This window comes from Aythya marila (genome assembly GCF_965140915.1).
Source record: "Aythya marila genome assembly, chromosome: 20".
NCBI classification, from domain to species: Eukaryota; Metazoa; Chordata; class Aves; order Anseriformes; family Anatidae; genus Aythya; species Aythya marila.
This window is the reverse complement of record NC_139061.1, coordinates 11621890-11642664: the sequence shown is the minus strand read 5'-3', so window position 1 is coordinate 11642664 and position 20775 is coordinate 11621890. Positions and strand designations below refer to the sequence as shown.

Here is a 20775-nt window from a genome sequence, read left to right as displayed (position 1 = left end):
TTGTCCTCCTTAGTCTTATCTTTAGGCTAAACTGTTCTTTCACTTCTTTTTCCCAACCAATGTTTTGAGAGCTTAGGTAATTCCTATTCTGACTCTCCCTGTCTGTCTTTGCTCTGAGCGAATACCATATAAATCTCTTCAGCTTGTTCCTTCTTCCTGGATAATGGATATTCAATTTTGATTTACTAGTAAGCAGTAAAAACTCTCATTGTGATGCAGAGTTCATTATGCATCTCCACAAGCTTATATAGCAGAATAATGTAGGCTCAGGGTATATGTCCTGCATATAGCATCATACATGTCAATGAAGAAAATATTTTAAAAAGTGCATGTTCACTTCCAGCATCTGGGTTATTGTTGCTTTTCTGTATTCTGTGAATAAGCAATATGAGTAAGGTACTGCATGTACGTTTCTTCTGCAAAGTCAGGGGGCAGTGAAACACCACTTCTCTTGTTTCATGGCATCCCTATGATAACCTTAGTTTTTGCCTCTATGAAGGCAGAAACTGATGTTTGTGACTTGCATTTTAGGAAGCAGTTTTCCTTTTACAGCTCCAGAGAAGTGGGTTGGTTTTGGCAAAGCCTTCAGCTTGGAATCTTGCTGTGAAAACAGTCTTGCCAGCTGCTTATTTTAGTAAAAATTCTATGAGGTACTTCTCTGTGTATTAGGGTTGTAGCAGCATGTGAGCTTTTGCAGGAAACTGACTCTGATAAGCAAACTTTTTTTTTAAAAAAAAAAAAAAAGCTAATCAATTGCATTGCTCTATGCCTAGTAAGCTAAGTGTGATAAACAGAGGGACTACTGAAGCTGTCACTGACACCTGTGAAGAAATGTTTTCGGTGACATTAATATACAGTAGTAGGACAGAAAAAAAAGTCTGTAGATGGAGTTCCTCTGTCTCTGATCCAGCACTTTCCCATATGCAAAATGTGTGGAAATACTACCAGCTGGGAGGCTGGCATCTCCTTTTGCACTGAAGGCCTGTAAAAGAGTTAGTTAGTGTATGGACAGAATTGGGAATTACATCTTTATCTTATCAGCTGTGGAGAAGAGATGATACAGCATGGAAGAGATAATATTGAAGAATACAAGGCTTTGTTAGTACTTTGAATTTAATCAGGGATTTGCATTATTTGATCTCTGAATGTTGGCTGGGGACAGGTGTAACAGCTTTTTTTTCCTGTATTTGATTTGTGGGCCTGGAACTGCAGCAATGTATTGGGCATTAGATTGCTCTGTTCAGTGAGCAGCTGGGTACATGAACAAAGGAGCTGAGTTATGTTCTGGACAGACAGATTTCTACATCTAGGCCAGAGGAATCATAGAACCATTTGTATTGGAAAGGACCTTAAGATCACCTAGTTCCAACCCCCTTACATAGGCAGGGATGCCACCCATTAGATCAGGTTGGCCAGGGCCTTGTCCAACCTGGCCCTCCAACGCCTCCAAGGATGGGACATCCACAGCTTTATTCTGGGCAACCAGTTCCAGTGCCTCACCACTTTCTGACTGAAGATATTCCTCCTAACACCTAACTTAAATCTTGCCTCTTTTAGCTTAAAACCATTCCCCCTTGTCCTATCATCCGTCCAAACCAAAACATCGCTCTCCAATTTTTTAATAAGCCCCCTTAAGTATTCATGGAAAAGCTGCAGTGAGGTCTTCCTGGAGCCTTCTCTTCTTCAGGCTGAGCCCTCTCATCTGCTCTCAGCCTTTCTTCATAGAAGTGCATCCATCTGATAATCTTTGTGGTCCTCCATATGCTTGTGCTGGGGCCGTGGACCTGGATGAAGCACTCCAAGTAGGGCCTCACAGGGGAAGAGCAGTGGAGGACAATCACCTTCTTCCACCTGGTAGCCACTCCTCTGTTGATGCAGCCCAGGGTGCTGTTGACATTCTAATATGCAAGCACACACTGTTGATTCATGTCAAGCATTTGTCCACTAGAACACCCAAGTCTTTCTTGGCAAAGCTGATTTCAGAGAGTTCTTCACCCAGTCTGTAATCATGTCTGAGGTTACCTCAACCAGGGTGAATACACAGTCGCTTAGAGTTAGTCTGCTGTGGAGTTCCTACTTCCCAGTATTTGAGAAATCTGAGTAAGACGGTTGGGTTCCTGATACAGACCAGAGTCTTCCTTGTGAGAGTTCAGCTTATCACATCCTTGAAGCAGATGGCCATTAAAATGTTGATATTCTTCATGGACTTTTTGTTTTAATAGTTAGTGTTTGAAGTTGTCATTGCTGGCCAAAGAGCTTGGATTTTGATTTAGGTGGGAATTGAGACTATGCCCCTCTTCCTTTCCTTACTATGAAATTGTTTAACTTTCAGGCTGACCTGCTGTCAGCAGTGTTGGCTGTGCTGATGCACTCTGATCTCAAGGCAACTGCTACCACCTGGGCTTGCTTTCTCATATTTTCACTGACTGCACTGCAGAATAAAGCTTGTAAAAGTTTCTTCTGTGGTTTTGGAAACAGATTCAAAACACTTGAAACATAACTGCGGCCACAGAGACTAAGCACTGAATTTTATCACAATATATTTGTATGGATTTCTGAAAGTGGAAAAAGGGCTGTTGGAAGTCTGGAAAAAGTGAAAAAAACATCAGTCATGCTGCTTAAGCCCATAGCGCCAATCAACAAAATCAGTATGTCTGGCTCCTCCTTGGGCCTTCCCTTCCATTGTGCTCCTCCCAGCAAAGAGGGAACGCATCAGCCTTCAAAGCGCATCAACCCTGATCTGGAGACATGCCCCTGTGTTGTAGGTGACCCAGGCTCTGCCAGAAGTGCAAAGATAAGATGGCAAAACACTCCAAGCTATGTGCTAGGAGCAAAATGCAGGTAAAGTCAGAATTTGGGCTTTCCCCTGGATGTAAATCATATCAGGAAAAATTAATGTTTATTCCCATCACCTCTCTGCATAGTGCTGGCAATCTTTCTCTTTCCTTTATGGCACTATAAGGAAATTAACCATTAACAGCCACTGATTATGGGCTGTCTTAGCCAACAAAGTCAGCTGCAGCCAGTATTTTCTCTACAGTAGTCAAATTGTTTCTTTGGATAAATTAAGACCTCTGGCAATACATTAATATTATTGACTGCATAAATCTTTGAATGTCTGAATGGAAATAAAGTAATTGAATTTGGAAGTCCTAAGATGTATACATCTCAAGTTTCTCATCTGAAGGTAGATGCTTCATTTTAATCTTTGGCTTAAGCCTCAGTCAATAATCAACAAAGTGAATTGGACATTGAACATTGTTAGTTTTACCTATTTTATTATGCACAGATGTCTGGTTCTATTTCATGCCCTATTATGAGCCAGGTGCTAAATTGCCTTTGGCTGCCTTCATAGGCCTAAGGAGTTGTGTCTATCCCAAAGTAATTAAATGCTTACAATCAATTAAATGAAAATTGTGTAGCTGCATCATGCTAAAACCTGCTGCTGCTTCAACTAAAATTCTGTTTCTTTATTGTTCAGGCAAGTTTTAAAGTGGATATTCCATAGCACTTAGGCATTTAGGTATTAAGCACAAACTGAGGGAGAGAGTAAGTATGCCATAACTCCTTCAGCTGTTATTATTTTTAGTGCAAGATACAGCGATTAAAATACACTGAACTAAGAACTTTAAGCATATTCAGCTGTTCAGGAAATGAAGTCGGAAGATTGAGAGACAGCCCAGAGACTTCTGTTCAGATACACATACTCGGTGAAAAATCTTGGCTCTCCATGCAATGGCAAAATTTCCTTTTCCTGAATAGCTACCTGAGCTTCACGTGGTTAATTCAGCCTCTGATCCTTCCAATAAAACAAATTCCTCTCCCTGTTCAGTATCTTAGCTCTCATGGCAGGATAGCACCTGTACAAGCTGTGCTTTTTGGCTCAGGGCAGCTTGCTGCTTCCTCTGAGTGGTACTATGGCATTCCTTCACAATTAGGAATACCCTGTATTCCTCGCAATTAGTGGTCACAGTATGACTTAGCCATCATCCAGATATGAACCATGCTTTGCTGATGTTGCTCTGTGACTATGATGAGAAATGTCTTCAGCTGAATTGGCAATTTTCTTCCTCTCAAAACCAAAGCACTTGTGCAGCTAATGAGCGTAAGAGGAGTTCAGGCTTTCAAACAGGCATGTGAAAACAGTGATTGAAAAGTTAAATAATGAAAAACAAGTTTTCTGGCACTTGGTCTTCTAAAGCTGCTTGGAACTAAGCTTTTTGTGTGCTTTTTCCCATGTCCTGAAATTTCACATTGCCCTTGCTGTTGAGTAGACGAAGTCAGCTGAGCTCAGGGAGATGCTGTCACTACTTCCTAAGGGGTAGAATAATAGTGTGCAATTAAATTCCTGTAGGTGGCTTTACAAGAATTTGCATGAAGAAAAAAACAACAACAAAACCAACAACAACTAGAAATGATAGGACAACTGCATCTGGAAAATAAACTGGTCCAGTCATGTGAAAGGCTAAGAGGATATTATGAAGGCAGATGCCTTGGATGCAGATCTTCCACCTGGAAGATGGCCTATGTTTAACAGTTTGCCTGTTTAGGGAGCTGCTTGCACCTGTGCTACTGCAGGGGACTGAAAATCTGCTATGGCAGGGATGTGGAAAGGCAGCAGCTGGCTGGGACTTGATGCCCTGAGGCAAGAGGAAATGGAAGCCTCATGTTCAAATAGGATAAGGCAGGCACCAGTACCTATGTTTGCATACAGATGGTTAGGAGTAACTGGCATTTGGAAGGCAGGGAGTCCAGAGGTGGGATGTCTAGGATCTGGGAGCAAAATTAGCCTGGCATATGGATGGCATTCATTTAGATACAATCCTTAGAGGATATTTTTCATTTATTTATAGCTTTGTCTGACATACTGTTGGTCTATCTTGGATTCCTTCAATATGGAAAACTGCATGGGATCACAGAAGTAGTAAAGACTCATTTTTTTCTAATATCTAGGCAATGAAGTCTATAGGATGGGGGCCTGTGTGATGGACATCAAAATGATATCTTCATTTTTCTAAATTAGAGCAGCCAGGTGATAGCACAAAATGCTTGCCCCAACATCTGTCTTGCAGTGTTGGCTGGTCCACAAATCAGCAGATTAAAGTGTTTTATATAATGCAGATTTTCCAATATCATGTAGATTTTCTAATAGCCCTTGGTGTGGGTTTTTGGGCTGAATGATTATCTAACCACAGCTTACATGAACATTTACAATGTGTGCTGCTGTGTACAGCAGTGGCACCAGCAATTCTGAAAGTCTGAGAGAGGAGAGGCAGGTAGAGCATAGGTCCTTGCTGATGGAGATTGGCTGTGCCAATTGCTTCCACAGAAGGAAGAGTTAACACTTAGCCATTTGTTCTTTTCTGCAAATAGAGATGCTTGGCAATGAAAGGACAACCAATTATTGTCTTAGCTTCTCTCCTCATATCACTTCTCCACAGAGGTGAGAACTCACTGGAAGTCTGAGTGTTAGCACCAGTGTTAAAGCAAGCCAGGTTTCCTCCAGATCACTTACGGGGTGGATTGCTTTCTCTGGATGGGTTCTGAACTGTGCATACTAAGAGAGACTTTGCTGTTACTTCACATGACAGAGGCCTGCTTCTGTAATCTGTGTTAGCTTCACTGCTGCTATGAAGGTTTTAGCAACAATTATATCTAACAGACTGCCATGCTATAGAGTACACATTTTTCTAGTATTTTTCTACTGATGTATTAGAGTATGTAGTCTGATTTCTTTACCGGACCTCACACCCAAGACATACTCCCATGCATATCTACATAGTTTTAAGCACTTAAGCCAGATTTATCTCTGGAGTATAGTTCAATAGCTTTTTGAATTTATGTACAAATATTGCTCAGATGCTAACTGTTAGGGAAAGGATGCAAGGAAGTATGCAAATGCTCAGTAAAATGTTTACCATTTTACTTTATGGTTTATTTGCCTATTAAGTGCGAGAGGATTAGCAGTATTTCCCTTAAATACACCTCAAAGATTTAAATAAGACCATACATCAACTGATGAGATCTAAACAAATCAAGAAGCACACAGAGATAATTGAATCATTTTTATTTTGACCAGTGCACATTTTGGGATTCTCTGAATAGCACTTGAGCACTGAATTTATTTAGAATTGATTTCACGTTTAGCTTTCTAGTCAAGTAGGATTGGGTTGGGCTTGTTAGACACTTGGCTTTCCTATGTGACTCTTCCTTATTCCTAGATGTTTTTCTGATGGTAGCAAGAAATCTTTCTCTAGGAAAAAAATATAGTTTGGGTAATTTTCTTAGCAGAAGAGGTATTAAACAAAGCACAAGTGAGGTTTGTTTTCTTCATAGTCATTACCTATGGTGTTATTGATGCTGCTGTGGTAAATGAAACCACATACTATGCCCTTCTTTTTTGTTGCCTACAGCTGTGTTCCATATCTGTGCTACTATGAACAAATGAGGTGGTGTGATGCTACCAACTAAAAGTGTCTGAGACAGAAGCTGTTACCTGTTCTGTAATCAAAGGAAGTTTGATCTTAACCACCTGTTACAAGAGTAAGCCCCTCTCCAACATTTGTATTGTTAGCATCAAATTCAGTACTTGAAACTGTTCGTGTACTCATCTTGCACTTACGAGATAAGAAGAATGCATGTTTCCAACTCTGTTGAGGGCTACAGAGGCATAAGGTATCTCTACAATGCCTTGCAAGGCAAGACTGTACAAGATAATCCTGTACATCTGGTGGCATGCCCTCAGGTAAGGTCAGTGGTACTCCAGGAAGGAGGTGGGGAAGGGGGAAAGCTTGGGTCTGAGCTATGCTTAAATGTTGGTCTTTACGTACATGCTCTGCCTTTATCTTATTAGTCTTGTTCAGCTCATAGTCATTGGTGCTACTGACCAGAAGACAATTCCTAGATGAGCCTTGATTTTATGTACAAGAGTATGAGGTATGTATAGGCAGATTTAGCTATGTGATCTGTATTTGCAAACAGTTGGCACCAACTGCGGACTTTCTGGAGCTTCCAGTATGCTGGCTTGAAGAAAGATTGATGTAGGTGAGAGAAGATTGAGGGGAACATAGAAGTGAACCTGGGGCAAAGATATGCTGTCTTTTGCTATAAATGGACTGTTCTGTCTTGATATAGCTCTTCCTATTAGTATTATTCCTATTAGCGTTCATAATTAACACTATGTGGAGAGGGATTAACAAGTCTAACATCTTGGTCTCTGTACTGTACTGGGAAGCTGGAAGAACTTCCTGAGTAGCTGTAGGTATGCAAGAAGACTGCAAGCAGGTTTCAGCAGTGAGGAATAACGGCCTGTCATGTCTTCCACTGTTGATAATTATTGAAGTTTTTCTCTTTTCAGTGCTTAATCAGAATGCATTTCAGTACATATCTAGTGTGGTTGAAGATGCCAAAATGAAACTCATCCAAGCTACTACTTTAAAGTGCTGTTCCAGCTATGTTATTGTGCACAGAAAGGAAAAGGTTATGCAGAAATATGGCCTGTTGCTAACATAAAAATGCTATTCATAGATCAAGGAAATGTAATATGGCAGCTTCATCACTTTTAATAGTGTAGTGTGAGAGGTGCTTTGTTCTTTTCCCAATATGGCAAGAAGCTTTACAAAACTAAACCTTGCAATCAAATGGCACCACTATTTTATAATGTCACTGGTGGTTGGGTGACGATACTCTTGGAGCTATCCCAGCTTGACTTTTTTCCAGTGTTTTTGGGAACAGAGCCTACATGGGATTAGCAAGTTTAAAAATGCTGAATAAGCACCATGAAGCTGCAGTTACTTAGTGCCTACGTGGCCCTTAGGATATGAACTGAAGTGTGTTGAAAGAGGAGGTTTTTTGAAACTGTTGAATCATGTTCTAATAAGAGGCTTCTTTGCTGATGTGTTTGGCTCCAATATTACCATTGTAATGTTTTCTTCTTCCATGTGGTGATGTCATCTAGGTATATTGCTGCTGCACTCTCCAGCCCCCACCCTCCCCACCTCCCTGACTTTGTTCTGCCATGAAAGTAATGTTCTAGATATGGGCTATTGAACTTTAAACAGCAGAAAGGATATGTGAATGTTATATGTGAATATCTGAAGCAGTAATTTAGCCAGCATTCTTCAGAATGTCAACTGTGAAGAGTCAATGACCTCCTGGTGGAGGACAGTGGTAATGTGTCAGCTATAGCATAACACCTTGTTTTCTTGGCTTTGTCCTAGAAAGGCTTGGTAGCCTAGGAGAAGGCTGACCAAAGGAAGCCAGTTGATATAATCTTTCTGGATTTCATTAAAGCTTTTGACACTGTCTCTCACAGTATTCTTCTGGACAAAATGACCAGAATACAGTTAGATAAAAGCATAATAAGATGAGTGAACAGTTGGCTGATGGGTTGGGCCCAGAGGGTTCTTGTAAATGAGGTTACATCAAGCTGGCGACCTGTCACTACTGGGGTTCCGCAGGGCTTCATTTTAGGACCAGTCCTCTTCAATGATTTCATAAATGATTTGGATTAAGGACTTGAAGTTTTTTTAAGCAAGATCACAGACGATACCAAATAGATTGCAGCTGTTGAGTCTGTCAAGGGTAGTGAGGTCTTGCAGAGAGATCTGGACAAATTAGAGAGCTGGGCAATCACCAACAACATGAAGTTTAACAAGAGCAACTGATGGATTCTGAACCTGCGAAGGGGCAACTCTGGTTGTACGTACAGACTGGGGGACGAGATGTTGGAGGGGTAGCCCTTTGGAAAGGGGTCTGGGGGTTTTGATAAACAGCAAGCTGAACTTGAGCCAGCAGTGTGCCCTGGCAGACAGGAGGGCCAACCATATCCTGGGGGTACATCAAGAACAGCATTGCTAGTCAGTCGAGGGAAGTTATTGTCTCACTCTACTCTGTGGTGGTGTGGCCTTACCTTGAGTACTTTGTGCAGCTTTGGGCGCCATGGTATAAGACATAAAGGTGTTAGAGAGCATCCAAAGGAGGGCAACAAATACGTTAAATGGTCTGGGGGGAAGACATATGAAGTGCAACTGAAGTCACTTAGCTTGGAGGAGTCTGAGGGGAGACCTCATCACAGTCTGCAGCTTCCTCACAACAGGGAGCAGAGAGGTGGATGCTGATCTTTTCTCTCTGGTGACCAGCGGTAGGACCTGAGGGAATGGCTTGAAGCTATGACAGGGGTGGTTCAGGCTGGATATCAGGAAATATCAGGAAAAGGTTCTTCACTGATAGGGTGGTCAGGCACTAGAACAGGCTCCCAAGGGAAGTGGGGAGCACCAAACCTGGCAGAGTTCAAGAGGTGTTTGGACAATGCTCTCAGACATGTGATCTGATTTTTTTTTATATATATATTTTTTGGGGGGGGAGGGGGGAGGGGTAGGGGAGTTCCTTTGGGGACCCAGGAGTTGGACTTGATGATCCTTGTGGGTCCCTTTGAACTTGGCTATTCTATGAATGCTTGCTAATTTGCTCAATTTTCTCCTCATACTGGAGGGTCAGAAAAACGTGTGTGGCATCCAAGGAAGCTGTGTTTGTGTCTTATCTATATTGAGATCATTTGCTTTACAGTGACAACACAATAAAAAGTCTTTCGTCAAATTCAAGTTTATCCTGTATCTGGTAATATATGTAACATAATCTGGTTTAGGGGAGAAAAAAAAAGAAATTAAACAGGGTGGCTTTAGGTGATATATCTGTGGTATTGTTAGATCTGGGGTTTGAGACCTTGTGTGGCTTGCATGATGCATATGTAGTAATATCATGATTGCTCTGGAAGATTGTGTGCAAGCAAGAAGAGCTGTTTTCACAGCAGGGCTATACTGGTACAGAACAACAGGCACAGCAGGACTACTAATAGCAGGCTCCAGTCTGTGCTGGTCCAGTGAATACCTCACAGCAGCACTTGTGCAACTGAGAAGTGAAGAAATAGGTGTACCAACACTTGGAAACATCCAGATCTTGAGTGAACAAAGCTTTCTGGTCTTAGCTGCTGTCTTTTTTTTTATGTGCTGGACTGTAAACCTCACACCACCCAAGAAGTAAGCAGGTCGTCAGAGAGCTGTAAGGAATCTGGGTGTGGGCTTGACCATTCATTAGCAATATTACTGGTGCACTAGTGTCGTGGGAGAAATAATGCTTCTCTCAGTAGAAGCTGGTTCATGTTAAGGATTTTTGTTTTCTGAGAGAGATTGCAGGAAATCAGTTTGAGAGAGCTGTGCAAAAAAAAAAAAAAAAACACTCAACCCATGGCTTGAAAAGCTGGTCCAAGCAAAGTTTTAAAACACTCATTATTGTGCTCAAATGGATTTGTGTAAAAGGTACATACCTGAAAGAAATGTAGTCTCTGGGAATCTCACTAGCAGCAGTTGAACCAGATGATAGTGACTGGTGTAAGTTAAACAGCTGATCTTATGTTTCAGTATCTTTATATCTTAAATGGTACTAGTTCTGTCTAATTCTATAAATTGAGAACTGAGGGTAAATAATGGGCTGTTATTGGTGGGTCCTGAATTCTGGTCAGGTGTCATTACAAGAAATTTGTAATTTATAATTTGTAATTTTTGTAATTGATTTTCACCTTCAAGGTCACCTACTCCAAAAACTGTTCAAACTAAGTACTTTCAACTTGTTTCAGTTATGTACCGCTTGGCTGGCACAGTGGAGTAGAGCGTTGTCTTAAATATATCAATTTCCTCACTGTCTGGCCCCAGTTTTGCCATTCAGCAGTCTCCTGTGCTTTTTATTGCAAATGTTATTTCAGTGTAGGTAACATCTCATCTCACACTGTTTTCTGATGGTTTCAAGACTTATTTAAAAAAAAAAAAAAAAAAAAAAAAAAAAAAAGCAAACTTTTGCTTTGAGACCCAGCCATTGTTGGTCTTTTAGAGCATAGTTATAGACACAACAACAATTAAAAAGCTGGCTTCATGAACTGGAGAAGTTAACTAGAGATAACCCAGCTGTTGATTTTAAATGTTAGTCCTGCGTGGTTTAGAGACTGTGCACGTCCAGAGTGCTCTTTTCCTCAGGATAAAATGAAATTTTCTTTTACTTGTTTGCTTTCCTTGTTTTCTTGATGCTCTTCCTCTGCAAGTCTTCCTAGAATGAGGTTCAGCAGCCACAGCTTACAAATTTAATTGATCATTAAATTGTCCCTGAGGATATGTCAGTTGTGGAATAGACAGCCATTAAGTATATAGTGAGTCATTAATCTTGGTCAGCAATGCTGCCTGAAAAGGTGGAAATGGGGGAGGATGGAATGCCTGATTTAATTGTGGCTTGGCTTCTGCTTCTGAAAGCTAAAGTTCCCTTTTCATGGAAGGAAAGAATACTGGAGGACAGGAGTCTGTGTGTATGTGAGTATACATACACACACAGAGCTTGATTTTTCTGCTGGAGGCATTTAGATTTCAGACCATAATCTGTAACTTCAAACAATACTCTGGCAGGAATAACATAAGTTGAGAAATCAGCCCTGCTCATGGATTCTTAGGCATGTAACTCTCAGTAACAGAAACAAGAATCCAGTGCCCAACATTACATCTGCTCTGGAGATGTGCTCCCTTTCTGTCAATTCACAGCACTTAATGAAATATCACACATGAAGGTTCCTATACAGCATGCATCATTTGTCTGTTACATTTTTAGGACAATTTAAGACCAAGAGGATGTGGGTTGAATACTCTGGAAAATGCTTGCATGTATATTTCCTTAAAATTCTATAAATTGAGGATAATTGAACACTAGGGTGTGTAATTTCATAAACAAATTTATTTCCTTTATGTAGAAGTTAAGCAGAAGTAACAGCAATTACACTTTGAATCCAAGACTTCTTTCAAAAACGTTACTTTAAACATCTAATTTTTTTTACCTGTAAATATATCAATCACGTGTTCCTGGTTTAGCTGGTTAAATAATTGTTCTTTAAACTTGAAGGCAGGTGGTCATGCAATGATCCTACAATTAAAACATGCTGTTGCTCTAAATTATCTACTTTTTAATTCTGGAATGTGTCCTAAAACCTTTGTTCAGTTTCAGTTCTCAGCTGAAGCTGTCGCTGAATCTAGATGCCTGCACAGGACCTGGTAAAGACAGCATGGGATATGCTGATGACAAGTACAGAAGTGGGCTTGGTGATTCTTTGCAATTCTTCTGAAAACAGTTTATTTTGAGGCACTAACAAGACTATAGCAACATGTCTGTGTTGAGCATGGGATGCAGAATCTGTGTTTGCTGCCAGTGTGGCTCTTGACAAGCAACAGTGTCAAGACTCCCATGTTCCGTCTCTAAGCTGTTCTCTGCCTTGCAGTATGACTTGGTAAAATTAATGAGCGGGAAGATGATTTCCAGCTCTCTAGTGTTGATCAAGGATTTTTGAGAAGGCAGGGGGAAGTGGCCTCCACCTATGTATATAGGTAGATCTGTCTTCTCTTTCAGTAGTCACCATCGAGTCCTAAATCCAGAAATTTCAGTAACAATGATGTTTTCATTGTTACTCAACAAACTAAACATTGTTACTGAAATTAGTTGCTAGCAGGATCTCTTCTCCTCCCTCACGGAGGCAAGTATTCTGAAATGGTTTGCAATGTTCATAAAGCTTTAGAGATAAAAAGGACTTTCTCAACTTAACTTTTCTTAGTAATGACAAATGTTGCCAATGCATGAAGGATGAGGATAAGAGATAATGCAGTAATAATTTAATAAATAAACATTCTTGCAGTCAGTGTAATGATTTTTCATATTTGTTTCATGATATTGAAAATGCTGGAAAGCTGCTGAAATTCTCACTGCTTCATTTCTGTGACGCAATTTACATTAGCTGAAGAACCAACATAATTTTACTGAAACAAGATTTCCTGAGCTGGTATTTTTTTTGCCAGTATTGCTGTCCTTAAATTTCATGAATGGCTAATGTTTTGTCTTTAGGAAAAGAAATGAAACAAAATGTGTTATGTCAGGTAACAATATGAAGGAACTGTATAGGTTGAATGGTGAATGAGCTGATGCAGAGTTTCTTCTCTTTACCTGTTCCTTCCTGATATATTTCTGAAGCATAACTGTCATGAACATACTTGGAGTCACTTCGTGAACAGTCTTTTGGATAATGGGAAGTTGGAAAATTATTTGGGTCAACCAGTTGCTTTAAGAAGATATTACTTCTACATGACATTCAATCTTTAGGTCATTTCCCTAATGACCAAAAAAACCCACGTTTTTATAAGTATGAAGTATAACTCATAACAAGGCTAGTAAATGGGAGTACATCTGAAGTTCAGACTCAGTTTCAGAGAGCCCAGTTTTCACTGGGGTATTTAAATAAGGAACATTTTTTTCAGAAGTCCTCAGTACCCTCCCACTGTGTTAATTGACTTGAAAATTTGATGGCTTGACTTTGTGCTCAGCTGGGCATTGAGTGGTTCTGAAATCCTGAATTTCCTTTTATTCTTTAAAGCCCCAGGGAACAAAATCACAAAAAGCCCTGAGAAGATTAACAGCTTCCTACATGGTTCAACTGATCTTGAACCATCATATGCATCTGTAGCAAAGGCAGCTACCATCAATTCTGACACTGTCACAGGCTCAGTGAATGACACAGCATCTGACTCTGGCAGACGTATTGTCAAGAAAGAGCAAAGGTAATCATTTTCAACTTGCATGTCTGTGTAAGCTGGAGAAACTGACTCTTACATTCTTGTTTAGACCATACTGCATCAATGCCTTGCAGGGTGTTTAACGAGATGAGTACTCTGTGGTGGCAGGAGGCAGGGGGTGGATACTAAGATGGCTCCAGCCTTCCAGTGGCTTTCTTTTTCAACCATTAACAAATGATTTGAGGTTGCTGTCAGCATAAGCAGGAAGCATATGATTTTCTCATTAATATTTGCAGTAGACCAAAACACCTATAAATCTGTGGTTGCATTTCCTTGCCTTCTCTCCCTTGGTTCTAGTTTTCTTCTCCTACTCTTGCCCAAGACAGGCAGGGAAGAATCTGTGGGACAGTCATGCATACAGAGGTCAGTAATTCAGAGTGAATTGCATGGAAATAGATGTCTTGGCTCAGCCCAGTGAGGTCCTAGGACTTTCATTGATCTTGCTGGTCTTTGATTTGGACTTCAAATTTCAAAAACTATAAGTTGCTTCTATCTGCTGTCTCCCAGCTGGCTACTTGGCTGATTCTGAGACCTGACCCTCACTTCTATGCACTAATTTTTCTTTCTTTTTCTTTATTTATTTTTTTCTTTCGAGACACTACTTAGCTTTGTGGAGAATGTTAGATTGCTTTTGTCATGGAGGCAGTTCAGTACTGCTATTAAAATATACCCAAGGGCAATTAGTATATCTTTCCACAGATAACCATCTATACTTTTTGTCCTTGCATCCATTAAGACATTCCTTTTTCTTTTTCTGGCATATAAATCTAAGCAACACTGAAAATCAGTAGATGAATCTGAGTAAGGACTGGTTTGGAATGGTATCTTCTTATCCAGAAAGATCTTTCAATGACAGAAGACATGTTTGTGCATATTCCAAGCAAAAAATGTTTCCTCCAGCCATACTGTGAATTAGAAGCATGAGGCAGAGCAATAATCCTGCACTCTGAGAAGCCAGTAGTGGGGGTATACCCATACCCATTTTGCTTCATAAATTGAGATTCCTAACTATAGGAGAAAATAATAAGGCTTATACCTACTAATTTGAACATTATGTCCTTCCTATTATTGGAGAAAGTCTCTACAATGTAGGTATTATCATTATATGTTGCATACTGTGTGCTATTATGAGATTTATATGGCCACTGTGGGGTAATAATTTATACCTTGCTGGGACTTCAAGTTGAATTCTGAGATGCAAGCTTTCTTCTGCAAATTAGAGAATTTGATGCCATATTCAGTTCTTGTGCTTACTGGATTTGTGTGAGAGGCAGATTGTTGTGGTGTTCAGGCAGAGGACAGTCTTGGAAAGGCTGTACTACAGATTGGTGCATGACCCTGAGCAAGACAGTGGTCTTGTAAGGATCTTGTTCAATTCTTGTGCATGCTGAACGCAGGATAAGAGTTAGGATGGCTTCCTTCACCTGTGTTGTCATTGTCCAGGGCATGGACTAGCACTAATGGCACAATTTGGACAGTGTGACCTCACCTAACTTAAGGTGTCCATGTTCTGACTGATTTCTAACAACCTTGAGAGGGTGATCTTGCAGAGAGGTGGAAAGAAAAAAAAAAAAGCACCTTGCAAGTTATGACTTCTGAGCAATGTAAGAGTATAAAAACATTTAATGCAGGTGTTTGCATTTTAGGAAAACATTAGAGGAAAAGAGATGATTATATCAGGAATTATTTCTTTCCCTTGCACATTGTGTTTTCAAACTAACCTCTGAACTTCCTTACGTATCTAAGCCAGAGCATATTATTGTATTCAACACTTCCTACATACCAAGCACCTAATTGTAGGCTATGTAATCAACAGCAATATATTTAATTGACTTTGAACTAAGCAACAGGTGCTTTACTATGAAAGAGATAGAAAGGTTTTGATCTTGACTTTAATTTAGACATCTGTACTGCACTCAGACTGTGATAAATAGCAAGTTCAAAGCTGACAGCTGCATAAATTGCTGGAGTGAAAGCTCTTGTTCAGAAATGAATGGTTATGAAGTAAGAATTGCTATTAATATTCTTCCACTGATATAATTAACCAGAGTGTAGTGCTAAGATCTGACCCAGAAAGGTTGTTTACCAAAAGAGTTTCCAATGTAACAGTGCTTTTGTGAGTAACAGAATATGCTTTCCAAATGAACCCTCTGCTGCTTCACTTGGCTTATTTCCTGGAAGCATACTCAGTGGGCATGAGGCAGCTCACAACAGGTAGGGAAATATATATTAATCAGATGAAAAGTATTTTTGTATTCAGTTTCTCCTACTCTTTCACCTGCAGATCTTTTTTGTTTGTTTGTTTAAAGCAGCATCAGCTCTAACAATATTGTGACTTCAGCCAGCAAAGATAGACATGGATATTAGGTAGTCTGTTTCCAGCAAATTGGCAGTTTTTTCCAAGGTATAAGGTTAGGGGAGAGATTGTATAAGTACCTTACACATCTTGTATTGGCTAAGCAATCAAAATAGGGTTGTATTGTTTTCTCAATGCTAGCTAATGATTAGGGTGTTGTGGTTTTTTTTTGCACATTGCCTTAAAAGCGGCAGGTATACATAGACAACATAAGCCCAAAGTAGTCTGCTCAATATAATGTCACAGCATTGAAATAATGTATATTGGACTATTATCAGGTAAATCTTGAACTTGCTTCTAGTAAACATGACTGACAGTTAATCTTTACCTTAATTAATAACAAAGGGCTTTGTTTGCAGAAGTAATTCTAATTGTCCTTTCGCAATTTGCTATCCCACAGACAATCAGTACCATCGATTGTAATGCTGGATTCAATTACTTCTGAAAACTCACTAATGTGTTAATTCTTAACTGCTATATAGCATTCAGCTTTTTCATTAAAGCATGGGCTTGAGTTTTAGTAGTTGTTAGTGGCTGGGGAAGCTGAAAGACAAATTATAGGAGAACTACTTGTCCCTCCTTACTGCCTTTCTGAAAAGTGCTTGTGGATTCATATCGAATGTAGGAAGATTTAAAAAAAAAAAATCAAAACAAAAAGAGGTTTATTTTAGTAGGGCCATTGGCATTTAAAATCAATTACACAAGGAAAGGTAGAAAATGTACTTACATGTTGTGCACGGATATCTGCTCAATGGTAGTGGTGTAAAACCAGAACAGTCTGGGAAATTAGAACAAAAAACTGTCTTAGTCAGATTCTTTTATCTTTGTTCAAGCTCAATCCAGAATTGCTTGATAGTAGACAACAATGAAGCCAGTGACATGCCTGAGAAAAAAGTGAAGTGCACTTCATTGCAGGGCAACTTAGAAGATCCTTGACAATGATGGTTGGCATGTGAAGGAATTTATTAATTATTCTCATTTGCCATTTAGTTTTCCTTGTCATGCTTGATGTTTTCCTTGGATGCATGGATGTCTGTATGTAGAGTGTCTTGTGTATAGTTTTCTGGAGAAAGAAAGAAAAGTTCCTCTTACCATGTTTAATGTCATTCTTCCTAATTTCTCTATGGTGGACTCTGACACCAGGCAGAAGAGATATTAGCGCTGTTCTTCTGTTTGATATAATTTGTTTTTTTGAAGATTCAAAGATGAGGAAGCCTTTGAGTATTATTTCTGCAAACAGCGGGTAGATGATAGGGCAGCCCAAAATTAAGGAGTATTACCCAGATCTTGTGAGGATCATTTGGGGTTAATTTTGAAGGTAGGTTTTTGTCACTTCAGGAAATACTGAAGAGGTTCATAATAACACTTCATGCTTGTATCAGCAATGGCTTCCAACAAAACATGGATAAGCTCAAGCAGAGATGGGGCATCAGCAGTTACATTTAGGAGTGCTTTGACTTTTATAATTTTTTGCTGACATAAATGGAGAGTGAGAGTCAACACAGTTGAAGCAGAAAGTGGCTTCTACTACTTCTGTGAATTTAATGGCAGCATTTTTTTTCTTTAGACATTTACTTCAGTTTTCCTATATTGTGATATTTTTTTGGTGGAAGAGAGGGATATTTAGTTTCCCACCCACCAATATAAGATTATTTTTTGTTCTGGAGGAACCTTCTAGACTTACCTACCACCTGATCTGACTATGGTTTGCAGGTCATCCACTCTGTAACAGATCATTTGTACAATTTCAGACATACCTCCAGAAGGCAATGCAAAAAAACAGCAATGTATTTGTAAGATAATTCTAGATAATTGTATTTTGTAAGATATGTAATTTGTAAGAAACGTAATTCGTAAGATAATTCTAGAGCTTTCTTTAAAACGGCTTTTCCATTTTGCTTTAGTGGAATGAGCTCTGTACTCAAAACTTGTCTGGGAAGGGTGTTATCTTACTAATTGTTAAAACACCATCCTGCTTTTCAGCCGTTTACAGTTTCTTGGTAAATCTTGACCACAGGAATTCAGCACTGTGACTTCTGGCTAGAGAGACTGAACACTATAGATGGTACAATAGAGCCTGCATGAGTTTCTGTTGAGTCAAGGGAATATACAGTATACAGCTAGAAATTAGGAATCAAGCAACTTTCTATCTGCATTTTATATGAATTCAAATAGCTCTTATATTAGTATCGTGACCATGGATAAAAGGAAACCATTATGTAGCATCAATGTAGCTGAAGTGCTTTTACCAGTGGAGCGTGTCGTTCTGCTGAAGGGTAAACATCCTGAAAGGAACAAAAATCCCAAGGTGCAGTATATTTAAACATTAGGCAGTAGACAGACACCTAAAATAATAAGATATGACTTACAAGAAGGTACTTTGAGTCAATGTAATATCTACAGGGCTACTGCTACATTTAGTACCACTTTGGAGCTCTGCATTTGTCTTGAAACAGTAAAGAAGAGTGTGCTTGAACTAAGGATACTTTAGGGCTTTCATTAGGTTTGTCAGCAACATATCTTCAACAGTAGCGGCTTGTATTGAATTAAAAAATATATATATATCCTCAAATCCATTTTTAATGATGAGAATGATAGACATTAGATCAATATAACAGTATGTATTTCCAAATGAATGACAACCAGAGTCAGTACAATTCCTACCTGAAGCAGTTTTCTTCTCACAAAGTATAGTGAACAAGAAAGTGCATTGCTCCATCTGTAGTGTGGACTATCAAGTCCATCATCTCTTCAGCACACCAGCAGGTTTTCACTGACTGAAATCTTAAGGCTGAAATATTTGCAAAGTGCTGACTTGAGATCATCTGTCAGTAGGTACAATGCAAATGCTGCCAGACTAATTTCTGTAACCAGCTGGAGTGGTGATGGGGGACAACTTCATCATATTGTTGTATATTTGCTATCATTCCTTTTAAACCTCTGAAGTGTCATTGTTAGCTGTGACAACATGAAGTTGAGACTATCTGGGAATGCACTACTGTTTGAATAACAGCCATAGCTGCAGGCCCAATCAAGGTTCATTATCTTAAGCACCGTACACATATTTATAAAAAGCAGTCCCCACTGCAGCACTTGTATAGTCATCAGTTCCATTCTTCCATGACTTCTGTTCATTTACAACAGTGGGAATCTGCACAGTTGACTTTGATTTCACCATGGGGCCTCAGGACGTAACAAATTTCTTTTAATACCAGTGCTGTCATATGCCAGTCCCACCCCTCATTGTCATGTCCTTGCTTATGCTAATGGGAATGAGGCTGTAATTCTTGGATATAATTGGTTTGTGTCTGTATGGAAAGGTCTGGATCAGTTTCCAGATAGAAAAGAGAATTCTTGCATTAATGTATGCAAGAGAAACATTTATCTTCACAGTGAGATGGTTGTGGTTTGTGCAAATGACTCTCATTGCTGAATCTTTAAAAAGAGAATATAAAACAACTCAATATTTCACTTGAAAAATATTGGCTTTTTGCTCACACAGCAGCTGTTTGGGGAAAAAAATGTTTTATTTTTGTATAGCTTAGTTAATATTGGAACTGCCATTAATTCCAAGGACACAAGCATAATCCAATGTTGAATGCTCTTAATGCCACTCTTATGGAAACTCCTTTCATGAGATTTTTGCTAACTTCAAAAGAACAGAAAAAGGACACTGACCGATTCCATATTTATTTATTTATTTATTTTTACCTGAAGGCTATGCAAAAAGGAATCTAGCAGTATCAAGGAGGGAAAAAACAAGCCAGAAGTTACCTTCATTCAGAAAACTTTTCCCACCGTACAACTATCCAGGCAATAACTGCAAAGGCTTCTTATATTTGCATTTTTCCTAGAAAAAAACAATTATCTGAGTGTTTTTCTTGTAATTAGGGCTTATCATTCAGTGCTCTGGCTATGCTTTCCTTTTCCTGAAAGGAAACTTCTATTTGTTTGTCATCTTGCAACAGATAAAATTCTTCTAAACTACTTGTGAATATTCAGAGACGGTTTCTTTTTCACCAAAATAATGACCAGTATTTGTGACCAGTAAAACTTAAGGCAATTTTTACACTCATGTCAGAAACAAAGTTTCTTGAGCTATCTTTGAATCCTTGGTAAATGATCTTTCAGCACTTGATAGGCAACAACAGCATAACCTCATAATTTCTTTACTCACACACTTTTCATTTCTCTTCTTTCTCCCATTAGCATTGCATGAATAGATTGCTTCCATGGGCAGGGAGCTTGTTATTAATATCAGGTGAACCAATTACTGACACAGGAGTCAGTTCTGCTGTTCTAGAAAGGAGATATAATGAAGCCTGGCATTTCAAACCCAGTAACCTTGTTTATCTAAGCTGCAGTGATTCATAATGGAAAAATCCATGCAACAGACTGAGGAAATGCTTGTCACCTCTTTAAACATGTCATTTAAAAAAATGCATCATTGTCCTGTCTCTCATTGCTGCTTCTCATATTCCATTGAGAAACAGGAGACAAATGCAAGTCTGTACTTCTAGTTGTGAATAAAATTGCCACCACCTGCTTGAGGTGAAATGAAACTGCTTGATGCAGTGCAGTGTATGTTAAAATTTCTCTGCTGCTTTAAACAAAAAATCTTCAGGAGTCTTCTGACCTCCTTCCCCTGCCAAAAAATGTCTGAATATCTGTTTGGAGAACTGGAAAAATCCTTTCCTCTTAGTGTATTCTGAAACTACTGGCCATTGAAAGAATGATTTTACCTTTATAACAACGCCTAACCTGGAATTT

At 39.3% G+C, this 20775-nt stretch overlaps 1 protein-coding gene across 1 annotated transcript in view; it reads left to right on the top strand.

The window, feature by feature from the left end:
• Positions 1–16941, top strand: part of XAF1 (XIAP associated factor 1) — a gene marked incomplete at both ends in the record, with an annotated part of 48447 nt that extends 31506 nt beyond the window's left edge. Inside the window, 2 exons of the mRNA XM_082776708.1 lie at positions 13451–13634; positions 16839–16941. Of these exons, the coding sequence (XP_082632834.1) occupies positions 13451–13634; positions 16839–16941 (287 nt within the window). The remainder of the gene's footprint in view (positions 1–13450; positions 13635–16838) is intronic.
• Between the last annotated feature and the right edge of the window lie 3834 nt (positions 16942–20775).